Source organism: Larus michahellis, chromosome 1 (genome assembly GCF_964199755.1).
Source record: "Larus michahellis chromosome 1, bLarMic1.1, whole genome shotgun sequence".
NCBI lineage: Eukaryota > Metazoa > Chordata > Aves > Charadriiformes > Laridae > Larus > Larus michahellis.
The window spans coordinates 95,043,011-95,060,583 of record NC_133896.1 but is presented as its reverse complement, the minus strand read 5'-3'; the positions used below and the strand labels follow the sequence as shown (position 1 = coordinate 95,060,583).

Genomic DNA, 17,573 nt, shown 5'->3' with positions numbered 1-17,573 from the left:
GAAAGCCCAAGCCCTGACAGCAGCTCCGGCACGAAGGAGGGAGATGAATTCCCCAGCCTGGTGCTGACTGGGGCCCTCTGCCCCTTTAAGCGATGATGTTTAATTTTCTGATGTGTTTCATCTCAGGCATCTCATTCTGATTTTCAAGTACCGGATGAGGTGACAGGAGTTTAAGACAGGTATTTTCAGGATTTGGCTATTATATATAAATATTTACAGCTCAATAAAATAAGAAGAAATATTCAAAGTGAACAGACCGTGGAAAGTGAATTGTTCCAAGTCTTCACTGAAGACTTGCAAGAAACCAATCAAAGAGGCTCAGAAGTGGTTTGAGCGTAATTTATTAACCCAAAAGGGGCCGCATTGTTAACCAACATTATTTATAGTGAACAGCTCAACCATGTCTACTGAACAACTGTGATACTGCAGGGACAAATGCAATGAGTTACTACACAGAGAGGACAAAACCAGCAGCAGATCTTTGTTACAGCTGTTAGAAAAAGTGTCCCCAGGAGACAGACACTGAATGTCTAATGGCTATCTTATTTCTCTGACAATTTATTTAAGTTTTAACTTAACAGCAGGAATGATAGCCACAGTTACATAGTGACTCCCAATAAAGGAGCGTATTGCTGATCTACAGCTGGTGTTTTCTTATTTATTTCAAAGTCTTTAAGTTCCAGACTTAGCATATGGTGCCATATAAATAATGATATAATAATACGTTTTTGCTTTCCATGTGCCTGGATAGAAAAAAAGCCGTGTGATTTATGTTACATGAGCATTGTGTTTAAGGCATTATTTTGCCCAGAATTTTTAATGCATTTAAAATGCATCTTCTGCTTTTTGTAATCTGTTCTTTTGAAAGAATAAACAGAGCAGTGATGTTTATTTAATGGAGTCATTCATCTTACTTCCTTCTACAAAATCCTAGCTTTCCAGCCTCAGCAGCCAGATCCCTGCAGTAGGCAGTGGGGTTGGAAATGGAGAGATCTGCTGTTTACCAATGAGGCACAGATGAAAGGAAGACATGGGGCTTGAGATTTACCCACAGCAGGATGCTATTTGAAGCCAGCAGGCAGCTGAGAACTGCTTAGACTTGTCCAGTAAAGGATGGAGAGGAGAAACCCATGGGAGAAGTTCTGCGCGGAGTCATGCTGTGCAGAAAACAGCACTGGGATGGCTCAGCGCACGACTTCTCGCACACACACAACCGAACGCAGACACATACTTCAGTTAAAACTGTAACTGCAGTCACTAGAGCCAACACCGCGCCCCTGAAGTATGACAGGGATGTAACAGTTTACAGCTTTCCTTTCAGACCCTCGATAAACTAGCTCTGTGAGCATTACAGCTGTGCAGAAATACCTAACTGCAAGGCAGGGAAGATCTACTAACTCACACCTCAACTGTTCCTGGACATTGCTGTCTTAGTTTCCAGACTGACTGGCAGCAAGACCTCATCGAGCAAAAACTTCTTCACAGCTACAAGGGTTGCAAATGTGAGTTTAAACACGCACCAATCACTGCAGAACAAACAGTATTTCTAAGGAGTGTACAAAAGAAACCAGTGGATATTCTACCTACAAACTTAAGCCTGCTCCATTGGTCCACAGCTCCTAGAGGAAATATCAAAGACTGACAATCCTGAGCACCAGGCAGTATACTCTATCCTGTCCCATCATGTGAGGACAGGATAACCAGCGGAGGCTGAGAAGTCAGATCCTGAAATCTCCTGAGAGTTCACCCAACCGACTGCCTAAGACCCTTCAACAATTTTACAGATTTTACCCAGCATCCTTCAAGATCTTTCCAAGTGAACACAGACCAAATAAACCCCCACGCTCAAAAAGCCAGCAGTCGCATGCTGTCCAGAACCATCGCAGTCCCATGGGAAAGCAGGAGAGGCAAGATGGGCTTAGAGGAGTTCAGTAATGACCTGGCGTCCCATGAGTGCAAACAGCTGTGCTCCAGTGCAAGATGATCTGAGCGGTCAGCGTGGCTGAGGATATGGACAACACTGTCATGAACCTAGGACTGGAGCAGTGGGGAAGCTGTTTCTCTTAAAAGGCCAACAGTGTAACCTGAAAAACACACACAAACTGCGCTGCTCTGAATGGAAATGACATCTGTTAGTTTAGCACGGGCTTTGAAGTTCCTATATCTCCCTCCCTCTCACCCCCCATCAACCCCCATGGAAGTTTCAGACACTCATGTTTCAATCCCAGCTCTTGTCACACTGGAGCATGAACCAGAGTATTTCAGAAGCTTGTTACTGTGGTAACCCAGCACAGCTTTTATCTTTATTCCCTTCATCTCCTCTTTAGGGAAAACTGGCAATCTGTTTATTTGCTTTTTCTGACGAAGTTCATCACGCAGCACACCAACTGTCAGGATCTGTGTAAAACTGAGGAGAGGAGAAAGTATCCCTCACATGAATGCACATGTAAATATTTTTCTCAGCACTTTACTACCCTTCCTCTTGTTTCCCTGCTTCTCTTTACAAGTTATTTGACATGTCCTTTGCCATCTGACCCTCCAGACATGGTTTGTCTCTGCCCTCCTCCTCCAGGCCTCCTCCCTACCATAGTACTTAAGAGCAGGTCCAAAAAGAGCAAATGGCTATCCTGGTCTTCTTTCGTCCTTTATAGGAGCATGCTAAGGCCGAAAGGCCACTGGAATTCACGGTGAAGTGACACAGCTCCCTGCAAAAGGAAAGGCAGGTGGCAGGTTGGGCTATGGCCAACCCCCACACCCCTCCTCTGCCCTTGCTTCCACCAGGCCACAGGCAGCCGGAGGCCCCCGCAGAGGCTGACTGATAACACGCACCTAGAGACCTCTCTGGCTGCTGCAGGGGGAAGAATAATGCAGGCAAGGGGGCAGCCACCAGGACCAGGATGAGGACCAGGCCCAGGACAGGCCCAGGACCAGGACCAGGACCAACCCCAAGACCAACCCCAGGACCAGAACCGGGGCCACGCACAGAACCGGGGCCAGGGCCGAGCGCCGCCTCAGCCCCTCGCGCGGCCCTTCCGCCCTCACCCATGATGGCGGCGCGGCACTCGCTGCCCAGCTGACCCCGGCGGCACCGCCTACCGAGGCCGGGGGGCGGTGGTTTCCCCGGCAACCGCTCCGGCGTCTTCCGCCTCCTCTGCCGCCTACGGGCAGCGACGAGCGGCAGAAGAGGCCCGGCGCCGGCGGAAGGCGAAGCGCAACCCTGCCCTGCCATGGAGAGTCGGGGGCTGGTGAGGGCGGGCGGTGGCGGCCCCGGGCCCGGAGACCTCATCCCCCCGGCACACCCAGCCCCGGGGCTCGCCCCTACGCCCTCTCTGTCTGCGTCCAGCGCTGCCCCCAGGCCCCTTGTCGCGGCCTCCTATGCCCCCAAGCCCCCAGACACCCGCGGCCTACTGCCATCCCCCCCTCCCCCTGAAGCGTCCTGTCCCCCCTCGTCCCCAGGCGTAACACCCTCCTTCCCAATTACAGGGGAGGGCGCTGGTCGTTCTCCCCCTCCGGCCTCCCCCCGGAACCCTGCTTCAGGTGACACAGCTGCAACCAGGAACCCCCAAACCAGCGAGTGGCCAACATGGCTCCTGCCCCCTCTGCCTCAGGGAGCGTACAACATACACTTAGAGTCCCCCTAAAATAAACCAGCCAATGGGCGAGGATCAGGCACCGGTTCACCCACTGCGTAGATCAGACCAGGTCTGAAGGCTTGGGCCTGAGCTTAAATGGAGTTCCTGGACTCATGGGCAGAGGGTGTGGGTGAGACCGGTCACAGAAATTAAAGCCTATTAGTGCTTGCTCCAAGAGGGGCTGCAACATTTTTAGAGAAGGATGCAGTAATGTGATGTGTGTGGTCTGTGAGGCTACATGTTTAAAACATATTTTGCTCTTTATTTGTTAAATATTTTAGCAAGAGCCCAATAATAATTCAGAATATGAAGCAGATGAACCTGGCATACCACCAGCTGCTGAACCGTCTGAGGACCAGACACATATAGTTGAATCCCCACCGTCACTGGATGACTTACCTGGGGTTAAAACACCAGCATCTGCAGACCAGCCATCTGTAGTGGAATTGCCAGTGTCTGCAGACCAGTTGGTTGTTGAGAAACCACCAGGTTCTGATGACCAGTTACCTGTCGTTGAATTTCTCACATCCGGGGAAAACTCTGATGAGATCGGATCACCTGTGGGTGAAGAGCCAGGTTTCAAAGTCAAGATGTCCGTGTCTGACTCTGCACAGGCTGGCAGTAAAACGCCTGGGGCTCAGTCATCAGCAGCTGTAATCAAGCCAACAGAGACTACGTGTGAAATATCGGAGCAGCCAATGGTGTACGAAGACCCCTTTGAAGTCTCCATTAGGTACATGGAGAAACACAATATTCTGCAGATATTTCAGGTGAAATTTCTCTTTACCTTCTCCCTCCAGAGGCTTGCTTGCAAAGCTTGGCCTAAAGTTAGCTTGGACTAAATTATCCCTTCCCCAGATCCCTCCTTGTCCTGTGCTTTCTTAAGCATAAACTTAAGAAAAGCAGTAGAAATGGACCTTTGATCATCTTTGGAGATTGAAAGAGATGCTTGCTTTTTAAAATGCAGCTAGTGTTGGAGCAGAAAGTGCAGCCACCGATCTGTCCAAGGATCAATACTTCTTTCCTTCTGTCTGTCTGTCTCAGGACATCACAGAAAAACTGGTGTACCACAAGCCTGATGACCCCTTGCAGTTCATATTGCTGCAGGTATGGTGTCTTGCTGGGGCTCTGCGGGGACTGTCTGTTAGCGCCACAGCAGAAAGCTAGCTTTGCTGAGCGCTCCGGAAATATGGTCAACCCATGACTATTTTTCTCACTGTGTGTCTGCTCACTTGGGAGGAGGAGAAGCATGGGGCAGGAGCAGAGTGCCCAGGGTGCACGGAACCACATGTGCTCTGAGAGGAGGAGGGAGGAGTGGGAGTGGGTGTGTGGAAGAGATGGATGTGGGGGGAGAATGGGGTAGATGTGCCCTGAAGGACTGTTATCTGAGAGGTGAGAGAAGCTTGGGGACAGAGATAGGGCCACTGTGTGTCCCTGTGGCCCTTCTCCAGCTCCCTCTGTCCCACACTGGGATCCTATTCAGGAGAGCTGTCTCTGTTGATCCTGTGGGATATTAAAACGCAGGAAATTCAAAGTCAGTGGAGTGAGGCGATAGTTTGGGAGTGAGTTAGAAGTGTGGGGAGCTCCTTGGGAAAAGGAGGAGGTTAGAGGAAAGAGAGCAAACAGAGAAAGAGAATCTTTGCTGCCCTCTGGTCAGTCAGGGGAAGAACCACCTTCGTGATTTGCTGCTGGGTTCATGCTATACTGAAAGCAGATCCTGCAGAGGAATGGCAAGGTCAGTTCTGAGCACCAGTGCTAAGGAAACAGGCTCCCAAATGACCCTTTTCCTTTTCCTTTTGCCCAGGTGCAGTCTATGATAAATGCCAGGCAGACAGAAATGGAGGGAATATTGGAGGAGAACGAAGATGCAGAGGCTTTTCTGGAAGAGATCCTGTACCCTCCTTTTGACCCCTACTGACCTTGCTATTGTGGTATTGCATGGGGCCTTCACAGCACCATGCTTTTGTAGTCGTTGACAGTAACTTGGAACATGTCTGCTTGTATCTCTGTTTCCTGATTTTTCTATTCTGTATGCTTGTGCTTCCCCTTGGGTTTAAATCCTGTGACCAAATATTGGGTTTGATGCACAAACTCAAATCTTAAAGTGTGCGTGGACCTGCATCCATGTATGGCGCACCTTGAAGAGGCAGGTCTGTTGAACTCCCACATTTAGGCCACCCCTAAGACTTTGCTTTTCCATGCAGAGAAACCTCACAGCCCAGACAATGCAAGCACAAAACCAAGTAGAATTATAAAGCAGTCCTGGACAACCCGCAGTCCTCTGTTTTTTCAGGCTCCGTTGGTGGCTTACTTTCTCCAGCTATGCAGCCGCGCCTATCCCCATCTAATACTTTGAGAAGCTGGGTTTGTGGCTTTCCCACTGTCCCCAGAGCTCCTCTGATGCAAGCTGTCTCTTTGCCTCTTCCACACACTGGGTGCGGCTGCCTCACCCTTAACCATCCCTGCTAGGTTCTGATCATGCTGCTTTTTGGGGTTGCCCTGATTGTATTATTGCAAGTACAGTGTATATTTTGATAAGTAGAACAGTAAAGCAACAGTTGCACCCACCCTCTGTGGCTTCAGAAGACATTGTCGCTCAGGAATGTGGGAGGTGAATAAAACTAAACAAACCAAAACCAAGCACCAGTATCCCAGGAAATTCAGTCAAGGTACACTTTGCAAACATGCCATTCGAACTGCTTTTGATTCTCAAAACACTTACAATCCTCGTTTTCATACTACCCAAGTGTTTGTTTCCACCCTGTAAAGAAACTTTGTATTTCTTTTTCTTGTCTCTTGCCTGAAGATTATTGAAAATGTGCAACAGAGCATGCTGTTATTTTGGCTTCATTTAAGTGTATGTGCAGGAGATGCCAGAAAGTTTTTTGTCACAACAGACTTTTCTCTTTTTTAGGCAAGTGCTCTAATTTCATGATGGATGGTAGTGTATTCCCAAATGACTGTCTCTATGGCTATGAAGAGAGCACCATAGAAACTTATCTTCCATCTATCTATTTTCAGCTAAAAGTCTGATGATTAGGTTGTGTGATACTCCACAGCAGAGCTTGGGCCCCAAAAATTTGGGAATAACAGAGGCAAGTATTTGGCATACAAATTCTGGGTCTGAGAAGAGTTGCCTTTCTATGTACAGTTCCCAAAAAAGATCAGTTAACTCATGTCTTTCCAGGTTAAAGGCAGGTAAGCACCCCTGTCATTCATAGGGCAGGAAGATTTTCAAGGTTATTGTGAGCCTAAATATGGCTCAAGATTCAGATAAAACCTTCATGGGTTTTGTAAGAGTTTTGATGTAGACTTAGGCATCTAGGTCCCATTGAAGCAGTGAGATGCTTTTGAAAGCCCAGCTTATGGAAGAATTGGGCACTTAATGAAACAGAAAGACTGACTGGCTTTCAGCTTGATGTATTTTTGATCAAGAATTTATAAGCAGCCCTGTGCATAGGTGCCCTGTGAATGCAAGAGAAGTGCTAATGCAGCTCTGTGAAATAGGAAATGCATGGAAGATGAAGATAGTGGCTGAAGCCTTTTCCTCTCTATCGTCACTTGTCAGCATGTTTTCCCAAGAGATGGAGGAGTTGGCATTTTGTTGTAGAACGGGATTAGGGTGCTTTTGAGTACAGCCTTAGCTGCGAATTTCCTGCTTCTGTCATTTGTGTATTGTATTTTGTTGTTCTCTTTTACTCACAAAAAACTTTTGACTTGTAATATGTTCTTGGATTACAGGTGTATGCCCTCAGCTTCATGTCAGCATTAAGGGAGTTATGCAAGGAAAGATCCTTCATTTCTCTTTCAGATAAGTTGAAGTGAGCTGGAAAGTAGTCTTCTTACAGGTGACAGTAGTGTTGCAAGGAAGGCCCTACCCAGTGTTCCTCAGCAATCTCAGGGCCTTTGGTGGCCTGGCCATCTTATCTCATGCTAACAAAGTTGCAGTGTGGTAGCAAAAAGTCCTCCCCAGTGGATGTAAAAAAGAGCAGCTGTCTTCTCTGTTTCTCAGGAATGAGGTTCCTCACCTTTGAGGAGCAGTAGTTGTATAGAAATGAATGAGGCTGTACACAGGACAACCATGTGGGTCTGGAGTTGGCATGTGTAGATGGCAAGAGGAGGGCAGTGGAGGGCAGTAGGCCAAGGAAAACCCTTCAGCTTTCACAGACTTAGGGGGGAGTTGGTGAGCTCTGAGCAAGGGCTTTGACCGGAAATCTCGGGGAACTCATAATGAACTGAGTAGAAATTTCACTTCTCCTCAAGCCTCTCAGATAGAATCATAGAATCACCTGGGCTGGAAGGGACCTTTCAGATCATCGAGTCCAACCATCAACCTAACGCTGACAAAACCCATCACTAAACCATATCACTAAGCACTACATCTACCTGTCTTTTAAATACCTCCAGGGATGACGTTTCCACCATTTCTCTGGGCAGCCTGTTCCAATGCTTGATAACCCTTTCAGTGTAAAAACTTTTCCTAATATCTAATCTAAATCTTCCCCGGCACAACTTGAGGCCATTTCCTCTTGTCCTATTGCCTGTTACTTGGGAGAAGACACCAACTCCCACCTCTCTACAACCTCCTTTCAGATGATTGGGCTGTATTTTGAACTGCATTTCTTCAAGGAAAAAAGTCCAGGAACTTAGTTTTATTAAAATGAAAAAGCATCATCCAGAAGGTATGCAGATTATTGTGTTTAAGATAGTGCCACACAACTATCATTTTTTATTCGCTTCAGAGTTATGCTGAAAAATACACCTTGGCTCTAGAAAAATTTTACCTCACATTAAGGCACTAATGCACCACTGCGGTTTGTGTGTATGAAAGCCTTTCTATGGTGAAGAAAAGGAGAAAAGTTAGATTTAAAATGGAGAAATTTATTGTAGTCTTAATTCCGGAGTGACTGTCCCTGTCCCATATTTCTTTCCCAAACCATTGGATCCGTGTTTCTTCATCACAAGTGGACATTTATCAACATGACATTAAACTGTCATTAAATGTCTTGCCTTGGATGCTCTGAAGGAATTAACAGTTCATTGTGTGTAACCGAAACTATTCCATATAAGTCCTTATAGCACGCTAGTCACAGTATATTTGAATGCCCTCCAGTAGTGTGCTAAGCAACGTGACTAACATCTGTTGTTTGTTCTTTCTCCTCTCCACGAGGGAGATGTCTGTGCACTGAAGTGCATTCTTTCTAAAAGGGTATTTTGTTTCTTTACCCACACCTGTGTATTGCTCTGTGCTTCTAGTGAATAGGGATAGGTCATGGAGTGGAAGGTAGGGAGGTTGGCAGTAGTTTGTCATTCCCAAGGGTGTTTCCTCTGTAGTTTGAGCTGGGCACTGAGAAAGCGCAGAGTTTTCACAGATGAGATTTTTTTGTTGATCCATGGACTGGCACAGGAGCATGACATCCAGTTCAGCTGCCAAATAGCATGACCTTATGGTGCACAGACCATTTCTGTTGTGAACCTTGTACTCCCCCAGAAGCAGGATGCACAAGGGCCAACCAGAAGCAAAGTGCACTCACCATTAAATAGGTGTCTTGAATCAAAACATCAGTTCCTTTTTCTGCCATCTCGGTATGGAACTTAAAATGACTCAGATGCCCCAAGCAATACTAAAGTTGCCTGTGTACTGCTTCTAACCAATGAAAAAAAAAAAAGTTGTAACTGCTGGTTAAAGATCCTTTGAAAAGTTCACACAGACTCTGCTCTGCTTCTTAGTTAGGCACAGGGCACAAGCAGAATAGCTCTTCAAATGGCCAGCTACTTATAGCATGAGACATTTCATTGTGACTCACTGGATATGAATCATTGCTACATAACACCAATTTTAAACTAGTTTAATGCCATTGATTTCAAAGTTTCACAATCATGTGAAACTCGAGGTAGGCAGCAACTTGCATTCAGGGCTTGCATGTCTGAAATGGAAGAAATTAACCCCTGCGTAAAGTCTGACAAAGAGCTTAGCTCGAGAGAGAGCTCAAGCTAAAGAGTGGAGAATGTGGGAGTGCTTAGAAAGGGTATTGCTTAGAAAAGGGTAATTGATCAAACCCTGTCTGACATACCTTCAGGTTGTATTCAAGGGAAACCTTCTCTTGACCATTCTTTCAGTCAGATGAAATGCAGAAGAAAAAGAAGAAACCTTAAGGTCAGGCATCAATATCCATGGCTGCATTCCTTTTTTGGGACTGCCTTCATGGACAACATTGGTGTAGCAGCAGTATCAAAAGTTCGTGGCCATGCCTCAACATACACAACTGAAAAAGAGAACTTTGAGTTGTTGAGGTGGCATGGGTTGGTTGAACAGTCACTTGCCATCTTCTCCTGGGGAAAGGTGGTGGCCTGAAATGTCACTGCAGAACAGCTGAAATTAGGCAAAGCAATCCCAAGAGATTTCTATACACATAATTCAAGACTGGAGACTGACTGCAGACACTGCAGTAGTTGGTCTGTAACAGAAATGCCTAGTTTGAATGAATGGAGTGGCTCTTCCTTTCTCCCTCAAGGCTATCATTACAAATCCCCATGCAACTCCTCTCACAGGTGGGAAGAGCTCACCCTCCCAGGCAATGTAGCTAAGGGAGTGCAACACCCAGTTTACACTGGACGTGAAAACTTCACTACAAACTTACAAGCCTTTAAGGCAAATGTCTTATTTGGAATCACCTGGTCCAACACTTAAAAAGTCTTCTTATAAACTAGGAGGCAGGATCCATATTAGGGTTAGTGAGTTTGTAAGAACAGGAGGTGACCTCTGTCCTTCCTCCTTCCCATCCCTCATCTTATCTTCTAGTATAAAACAGGAAACGGAGGTGAATAAAGACATGTGGAATAGCACAATTGTTTGTTAATGGGAAAAATGCATGTCATACCAGCCCTGGAAGAAAAACAGTTTCCACCTCAAGGAGCTTTTGGTATTTGGACAGACTAGTAGACATTAGGGGAAAGGCTATATTAAATGCAGGGAAGTGGTCAGAGAGATAAATTTACAGTGACTCCAAGTGGCATAAACACCACGAACACCACAGGAGTCCTTTTGAAGAGTAAAGCTATGCCTGCTCTGTCCCACTATTGTTTAAGCACCCCCTTGGCTCTAGCAGAATATCCTGCCTCTTTGGAAGGAGATTCAGGGAAGGGCAGTGATGCCAGCCTGCTGAAACCCCACAGTACGGAAAGCAAGTACTGCCCGTTGGAGAACCCAGCTTTTGGCCCTGTTGTTTGAATCCTTGGTAGCATAGCAGGGCTATCTTGAGGGACTCCTTGACCATGGTATGATGCCATGACTCTTGTGTGTTTGACATGGCAGATGGGAGTGCATATGGGAGAAGCTCAGCCTGTTGTTGGGAGCAACAGCTCCCTACTTTTTGCACTGTTAGATGTCTAAATGTTTCCAAATGAAGTGCAAAGCTCTTTAAAAAGGTACGAGCTGGGCAGGGTACACCACAACTATAGACAGAATTACTTTTCGTAGTTACCTTTCATAGACCTCTTAGAATTTGTTCATAAACTTTCCTGGCTTTTCAGAAATTATGTGTTGAAAAACGGAGCTTGAGGAGGAGGTTAAAAAGCATCTTGAAGAAGGGTGAAACTTAACCTTTCCTGTGTGTGCCCATGAGAGGGCAGCACAGACCGGCTGAGCCTTCGCTAAAGGCTATTAAGAGGCAGGGAGACCAACTCGAGAGTTGTGTCCCTCCGTGGAGTAGCTACAAGTAGAGAAGAAAAGGCCCACGTAAAAGAGCTGGATAGCCCAAAGCACAGCTCCATCCATCGCCCACCTGAAACTAAAACACAGTTACAGCTGGCTACAGGATTGACTGGGTGAAACCCCAGGCGCATGACAGGGTCTGAGTCTCACAGATTTCTCAGGGAAGTTTCCAATTAATTACTGAAACCTTAACAGAGAGTTTCAGAGGAAGAATATTGGACAGTGCCAACAGTTCTGTCAAAGCAATGAGTCGGCGTAAGACATCAACCGCACCCTTGCCAAGGCAGAGGCTGTCACCCCAGGAGCACTATAAATTCGCCCAAGGCATACGTGCTATTTATTTCCATCCCAGTGCTTCTAAGCACCAAACCAGCCAACACCCCTTGGCTGTTCCCCCTCCTTCCTGCTGCCGAGACTCTTGCAATCCAGCTTTAACTTGACTGTGCTCCCTCTTTCTCTTGCGTGCTCCAGCCCTCTGGCAAGGTGGAGATGCTGAGATAAATCAGACAAATGCTTGCAGCACTTGGCTTACAGCAAGTGTTGGAAACTGGATAGTGACAGGCAACCGTATGTAGATGGCAGTGCTCCACTGCCAGTCCGTTACAGCCTCCCAGATCAGAAGCAGCTAATGCAGAGGAGGCAAGCAGGACGGATTTGGGAGGAATGAGGTATCCCCAAAGAGCTGGAACAATTAAAGTGAACAAATTTCTTTGGCCCCTTGCAAACAAGCAGTGAAGCAAACAAGACCTCTTCTTTCTACCATGTTGTGGCTCATGACTGACACATGGGATTTTGGAGGAGAGGTTTTTAACCATCAGCAAGAGCGATGCAGTCACTAGGTCCAGACAGAACAGCTTGTTCCCAGTCTGTTAGATAAAACTCAGCTGAACCACCAGCACCAGAGGACCGTCACAGTGCCAAGGCCGTTCGGGAGCTGGGACCTCATGCTAATAGATAGATCGACACTGAGATATGCAGTCTTTCAAAGGCCAGAAAGCCCTCAAACTCACAACAAAGAGCACAACCAAGAGCAATATAGAGACAATTTCTAGCAGAAATTCCTTGGACGTTGTCAGCCTTTTAAAGAAGCTATCTAAAACACAAGCAGAAATTTTCTGTTTTCTCAAAAGTCTTTTCTCCTGCTATGTATTTTTCAAGATCCCAAGCACGGTGAGATTTCTAGCCTCCCATGAGCCTTCCCTGTCGTCACGTTCCTGTTCAGAGTGAGCTGGCCTGCCCACGTCAGAAGATGAGATTCAAGAGCAAGCCACATCCCATTTGCTGACCCTTTTACTCCATCAAGGGTGTTGGCTGGGGAACGCCACTCTTGCAGGGCTTGGCTCCCCTTCCCTGCCAGAAGAAATTGCTGCTGGTGGGAGGGGAGCCAGGGCAGGGCTTGACCTCAGGGCTCCCCCAGGCTCCTCCGTGCTTGTTTTATCTTATGGTCTCTGTGTGTACAAAAATGTGACCTGTAGGTTGCTGGAAGACCTAGGTGAGATCAGCAGCTCCAAGATGCAGATATTTTGGCCTGGATTTTCCTTTGCAGAAATTAGCCTCAGGCCTGTGATGAGGCTCTCCTACGAGTTTCCTTCATAGTGAGCAGAGTAAAAGAGGCATCCTTAGGGGGAGATTTAGACCACAAATCTCTCTGAATGTGTGCAAGAAGGCACCCTGAGGGTTGTCTTTATTAACAGTAGTGGCAGCCAATAGAGATTAGCCCTTACAAACATCCACAATTTCTCTAAGCTTTTGGGTTAAGACCACTGAGGAAGGGAGCCACAGCAGCTGGCCTAATTGTTAGCAGTGGGGTACCGAGATTTAATTTGTTACTGCCTTTACCCACATGTGCAAATTTCACTATGAGCACTAGCCCAAAACTCCCTGGGGAAGCAGTTCCCTGCCTGAACCCAGTTCTTTACCAGACAGAGCAGTTTCCTACAAGTTGTTTGTCCTTTCTGCTTGCTTGCTTGTCAGGAGAAGAAACGATTTCTTCTAATAGACTAAAAGTACAGGTTTTCATGCAATCACATGATTCCAGTAGCTTGAGCTCTATGCAAAAAGCCAAAATTACAAATCTTAACGCCACCAAAATACAGCCTTGGTTATAAGCTCATGAATAAAACTACCCTACAAAATTAGAAAAATAAGGTGTATCCCTCTCCTTCCCCAAAATATTAAGAAACCCCAATCCTTGAGAGTGTGCTTTATAGCACTCCTCTTAGGAATGAAGCGTGCAATGCCATATTCATGGGTGGATTATGCATTGCCAAATGCAAAATACCAGGATTACCAGCATCACAAAGATGCCTGTATTTGGGTTTTCTGTAACACTCTTCACCAAGGTATCTGAGGTTTTAGAAAGAAGTTACTTACTGCATTCCACATTATACTAAATATATACATACAGTTCTGCTTTTCAGTCTATATGTTTGCCGGCTTAGCTGGAGTGGCTACCCAGTGGTTTATCCTAACCCACTATAATTAGCCCGTAGTTGTTGCTAACGGTATGCCATTTGTCTCCCCACACTCAGCACTGTTTGGTAAACAATTTCAGGGACAGAGTTGCTCTCCCCTGATCTCCCTAGGTGGTGTTCACTTATTTATTCTCCGCACCCCGCAGTTATCCCTCTCTCTTGAGGTTGAGAGGTACAGAAGTGGCAAAAAAAAAGAAAAAAGGGCAAAAACCTTGCAGAAAGGGGGAGGCAGCTGTAGCAAAAGCCACGGGATGGCTGGGGAGGCAGGAGGGAAGGCTGGCGTGAGGCCAGGCCAGCTGCAAACCCAAGGGGCGCAGCGGACATCTGTCCCCCCACGGCCTGCATCCTCACCCCCCGTGCGGATGCACGGAGACGGGAGAGGAGGCGGCCATGAGGAATTCCCTTCTCCTCCGGGGAGAAGCTGGCTCCCGGCCACCACACGTGGAGGCCTTGGGCAGCAGGCGCGAGCCTCAAACCCAAATCTGGCCAAGGGAAGGAAGGTCGAACTGCGGACCGGGATGCAGCTGTTTGCAGCCCTCCCGGGAATGCAGGAGCAAAGCCAGGTGGCAGGAATTGGGGCTGGGGCCACTGGTGGCGGTGCCCACAGGGGGAGGTCGCTGACCCAGACAGTGAGGGGAACCCTGCTGGGAAAGGTGGCAGCCCCTCTGCCCATGGGCAACGTCTTTGCAGCACGCTGCGTCAGAGATGCTCGGCCTCACCTCCGGCAGGGACGATCACCAAAAAAGTCCCCATCCCTAGGACAAACAGACGATGTGTGTCAAGCTGAACCTCTGCAAGGGGACAGGGGCACGGCCGACACTGCAGCCACACTGCTAGGGATGTGGTGTGGGATTTCCTGAGCCCTCTCCCTTAACTGCGAGATCTGATCTTCCTGTTCAACATCACAAATGCAGTTAGGAGCCTCCTGTTCATGGGTGGGAGTGGTTCCTTCACAATGCTGGCATGAGGTGGTCACAGAAATGAGTCCTGGGACCCTGCTCCTTTGGCCATAACTTCTTCGTCCTCCCAGTGTGCTCCCTCCCTCACTCCCTCCCTAACTCCTCCCTCTCACACTCTCTGTCTTAATTCACTATTTCCATGCTATGAAGAAAGGAAATTCAAATGACGCAGGAATGTGAAAGAGTATTCTCAGAAGTTAGGAGCAGAGACAGCCAATTGGAATTACCTACAGCATCTAACCACTCCTTTTCAGCATCTTTGTTCTCTCTTTGAGCATCCTCAGCATCCATCCCATGCCAATTTTGAAAAGCTACAGCAGACTTAGTGACAGGCATGTTCTCACATCCTCCTGTCACCCATAGAGCACAGTGCCGTAGTCAAGTGATAGATCGCTGGAGAAATTTAATTTTCCACTTCCATCTGAAAATGGGCCAGGCTGTGGCCTCAGCATCTGACCATGCCTCCAGATGAAACCCCAAATTGCAGCGTTTCTTCACTCCCAAGTCAACACTTTGCCTTCAACCCACACGCAGTAGAGATGCTCATATGTGTACCTATGTCTGGATACATGTGAGGAAAGCACATGCATGTGTGGATTTGTACATGTACATATACATGCATGCGTACCTATGGCTCTGTGGCGGGGTGTGTGCACTCGTGAGTCTATAGCTTTCACAATTGCAAGAGCTTGCACAAATGTCTCTGGCTATATAGAGGTGTTGGTACATTCTCATCTAAAGCATGCCAGCGCAGACGCAGACCTACAGGGGAGGTTAAGCATCTGCAGGCACCCCACTGGAAGTACCCACGGTGGCGCCTGGACTCCCCACCGCATGTTTTGTCATCCCCACTACATTCCCGTGCTCAGGCAAGGTCTCCGACCCTCTGCTCTGCACGCAAATTCATGCCAACTCATAGTCTGCCCTTAAAAACACACATCAAAAAAAAAGTGTAAACAAAACCCCCGTCCCAACTGTCTCCTTCACAATACCAAGGAAATGCAACAACTTCCCCACTTTTCATGTTATCCACAGTGTCTTACAGAGTAGCCAACACTTACACTTCTGTTTCCAAAAAAAATGCCAAGCTAAATAAAATGAAAATGGATCCAACCCAAACCACCGGATTTTCACCGTGCAACATAATTAAATGAAAACATTAAAATTCATTTACTCTCTTCTTTTAGTCAGTACATTCTTCTTATACTCAAACAGCAGCCCAGCAATCCCAATATTTATACTTATATCCTTCCAACTTGCCCATCCTCTTTAAAGTTCAAGTACCTCACATGAGTGAGTCATTCGTCCACTCTTTCGAGAGTGTAATAATAGAAATTCTTCAAAGCTTTGTGTTTTCGGCACAACGGCATTCCGATACGATCTAAGAATCACAGAGACACCCTCCAGTCCCATGGAGGACCGGGGAACAGGTTTGGCTAGAAAAAAAAGTTGTCCTCATGTGATGGGCACCCTACCAATCACACAGCACTTTTCTCGAGCAACCTGGGCTTTTTAAAGCCCAGCGGAGTTGGGAGAAAGGGGCTCTTTCGGCTTTGCAGGTGGGTCAGGATTTGCGCCGGGAAGCACCACGAGAAGGGAGAGGTGAGTGCCTTGCTTCGGTCATCGTCTTACCCTTAATGAGGCACGTGAGCAATAAGTGTCTGTTAGGAGAAAAGGAAGCTTTTATGTTTAATGGTTTTTATTTCAGTCCCTGGGCTGTGTTTAGTATGGGGGAGTCTGGTACCTGGATAAGGTTAACTGCAGAAGATTATTAAGTATTTCATTTTTCTTACCTCAGGCTGTATCTTCTCTATGGCTGTTCTAATTTGTTTCATATTTTTTCTCCTAAAGACTGGGGAGGAGGGAATGGGAAAATTAAATCTGTTGCAAATATATCTGAGTGTAAAAAAAAAAAGAAAAATTGTTGCAGAGAAAGATGAATCCTGTAATTCCCCCTCACTTGTGAAAATAGGAAAGGCAAAATAAAAAAATCCTCTTGTTTTGGCTGTGCTGAACTAATGAGGGAGAGAGGAAAAACCTACCTCCCAGCTCTATTTCTGAGGTAATTATGCCTGATGATGATTTACCAGCCACTCCACTCTTCACAGAGGCTTCATTTCATAGCAATCTCTCTCAAAAGGAAACTTAATTAGTCTCTGACCCCTGCTCGATGCTGAGATTTGTTTTTGCTTTATTTTTTCTCCCCTGGTAGCACAAAATAACTGGCTGGGTTTTCCTTTTCTGAGTGTGGTTGAGTCCTGGCGCACAAGCTGTTCTCTGTCAGAGGCGGCTGCATTTCAGGGCAGGTGGAGCGATGGAGAAAGTCCAGCAGGGCAGGAGGAGTGTGTGGTTTTGTGTGCACTGGAGGTGTTTGCTTTAAAATAAGTAAAAGAATAATGAATTGACACTTGTAAAGCATTTGGGTTCTTACAGCAGAGTCACAGAATCATAGAATCGTAGAATGGTTTAAGTTGGCAGGGACCTTGAAGATCATCTAGTTCCAACCCCCCTGCCATGGGCAGGGGCACCTTGCACCGGACCAGGTTGCTCAAAGCCCCATCCAGCCTGGCCTTGAACACTTCCAAGGATGGGGCATCCACAGCTTCCCTGAGCAACCAGGTCCAGTGCCTCACCACCCTCAGGGTGAAAAATTTCTTCCTGATATCCAGTCCAAGCAATTCATCAATAGCATATTTAATCGCATCCTCTTAAAAGCCCTATAACTCTGAAGATCTCCCAGGCACTTAGAAACTACTTTCTTTTTAAGACCCTTAGGGGCTCAATTTTCCACTAA

The 17,573-nt window shown here is 46.9% G+C and overlaps 1 protein-coding gene across 1 annotated transcript; it reads left to right on the top strand.

Annotated features, from left to right (window-relative positions):
* The first annotated feature begins 1,154 nt into the window (after positions 1-1,154).
* Positions 1,155-6,454, top strand: TEX55 (testis expressed 55). The gene is made up of 7 exons (XM_074572552.1): positions 1,155-1,295; positions 1,617-1,685; positions 2,652-2,692; positions 3,101-3,245; positions 3,914-4,402; positions 4,677-4,739; positions 5,437-6,454. Exons 1-7 carry the CDS (start codon positions 1,155-1,157, stop codon positions 5,548-5,550), a joined length of 1,062 nt encoding a protein of 353 aa, XP_074428653.1. The 3' UTR covers positions 5,551-6,454.
* The last annotated feature ends 11,119 nt before the right edge of the window (positions 6,455-17,573 follow it).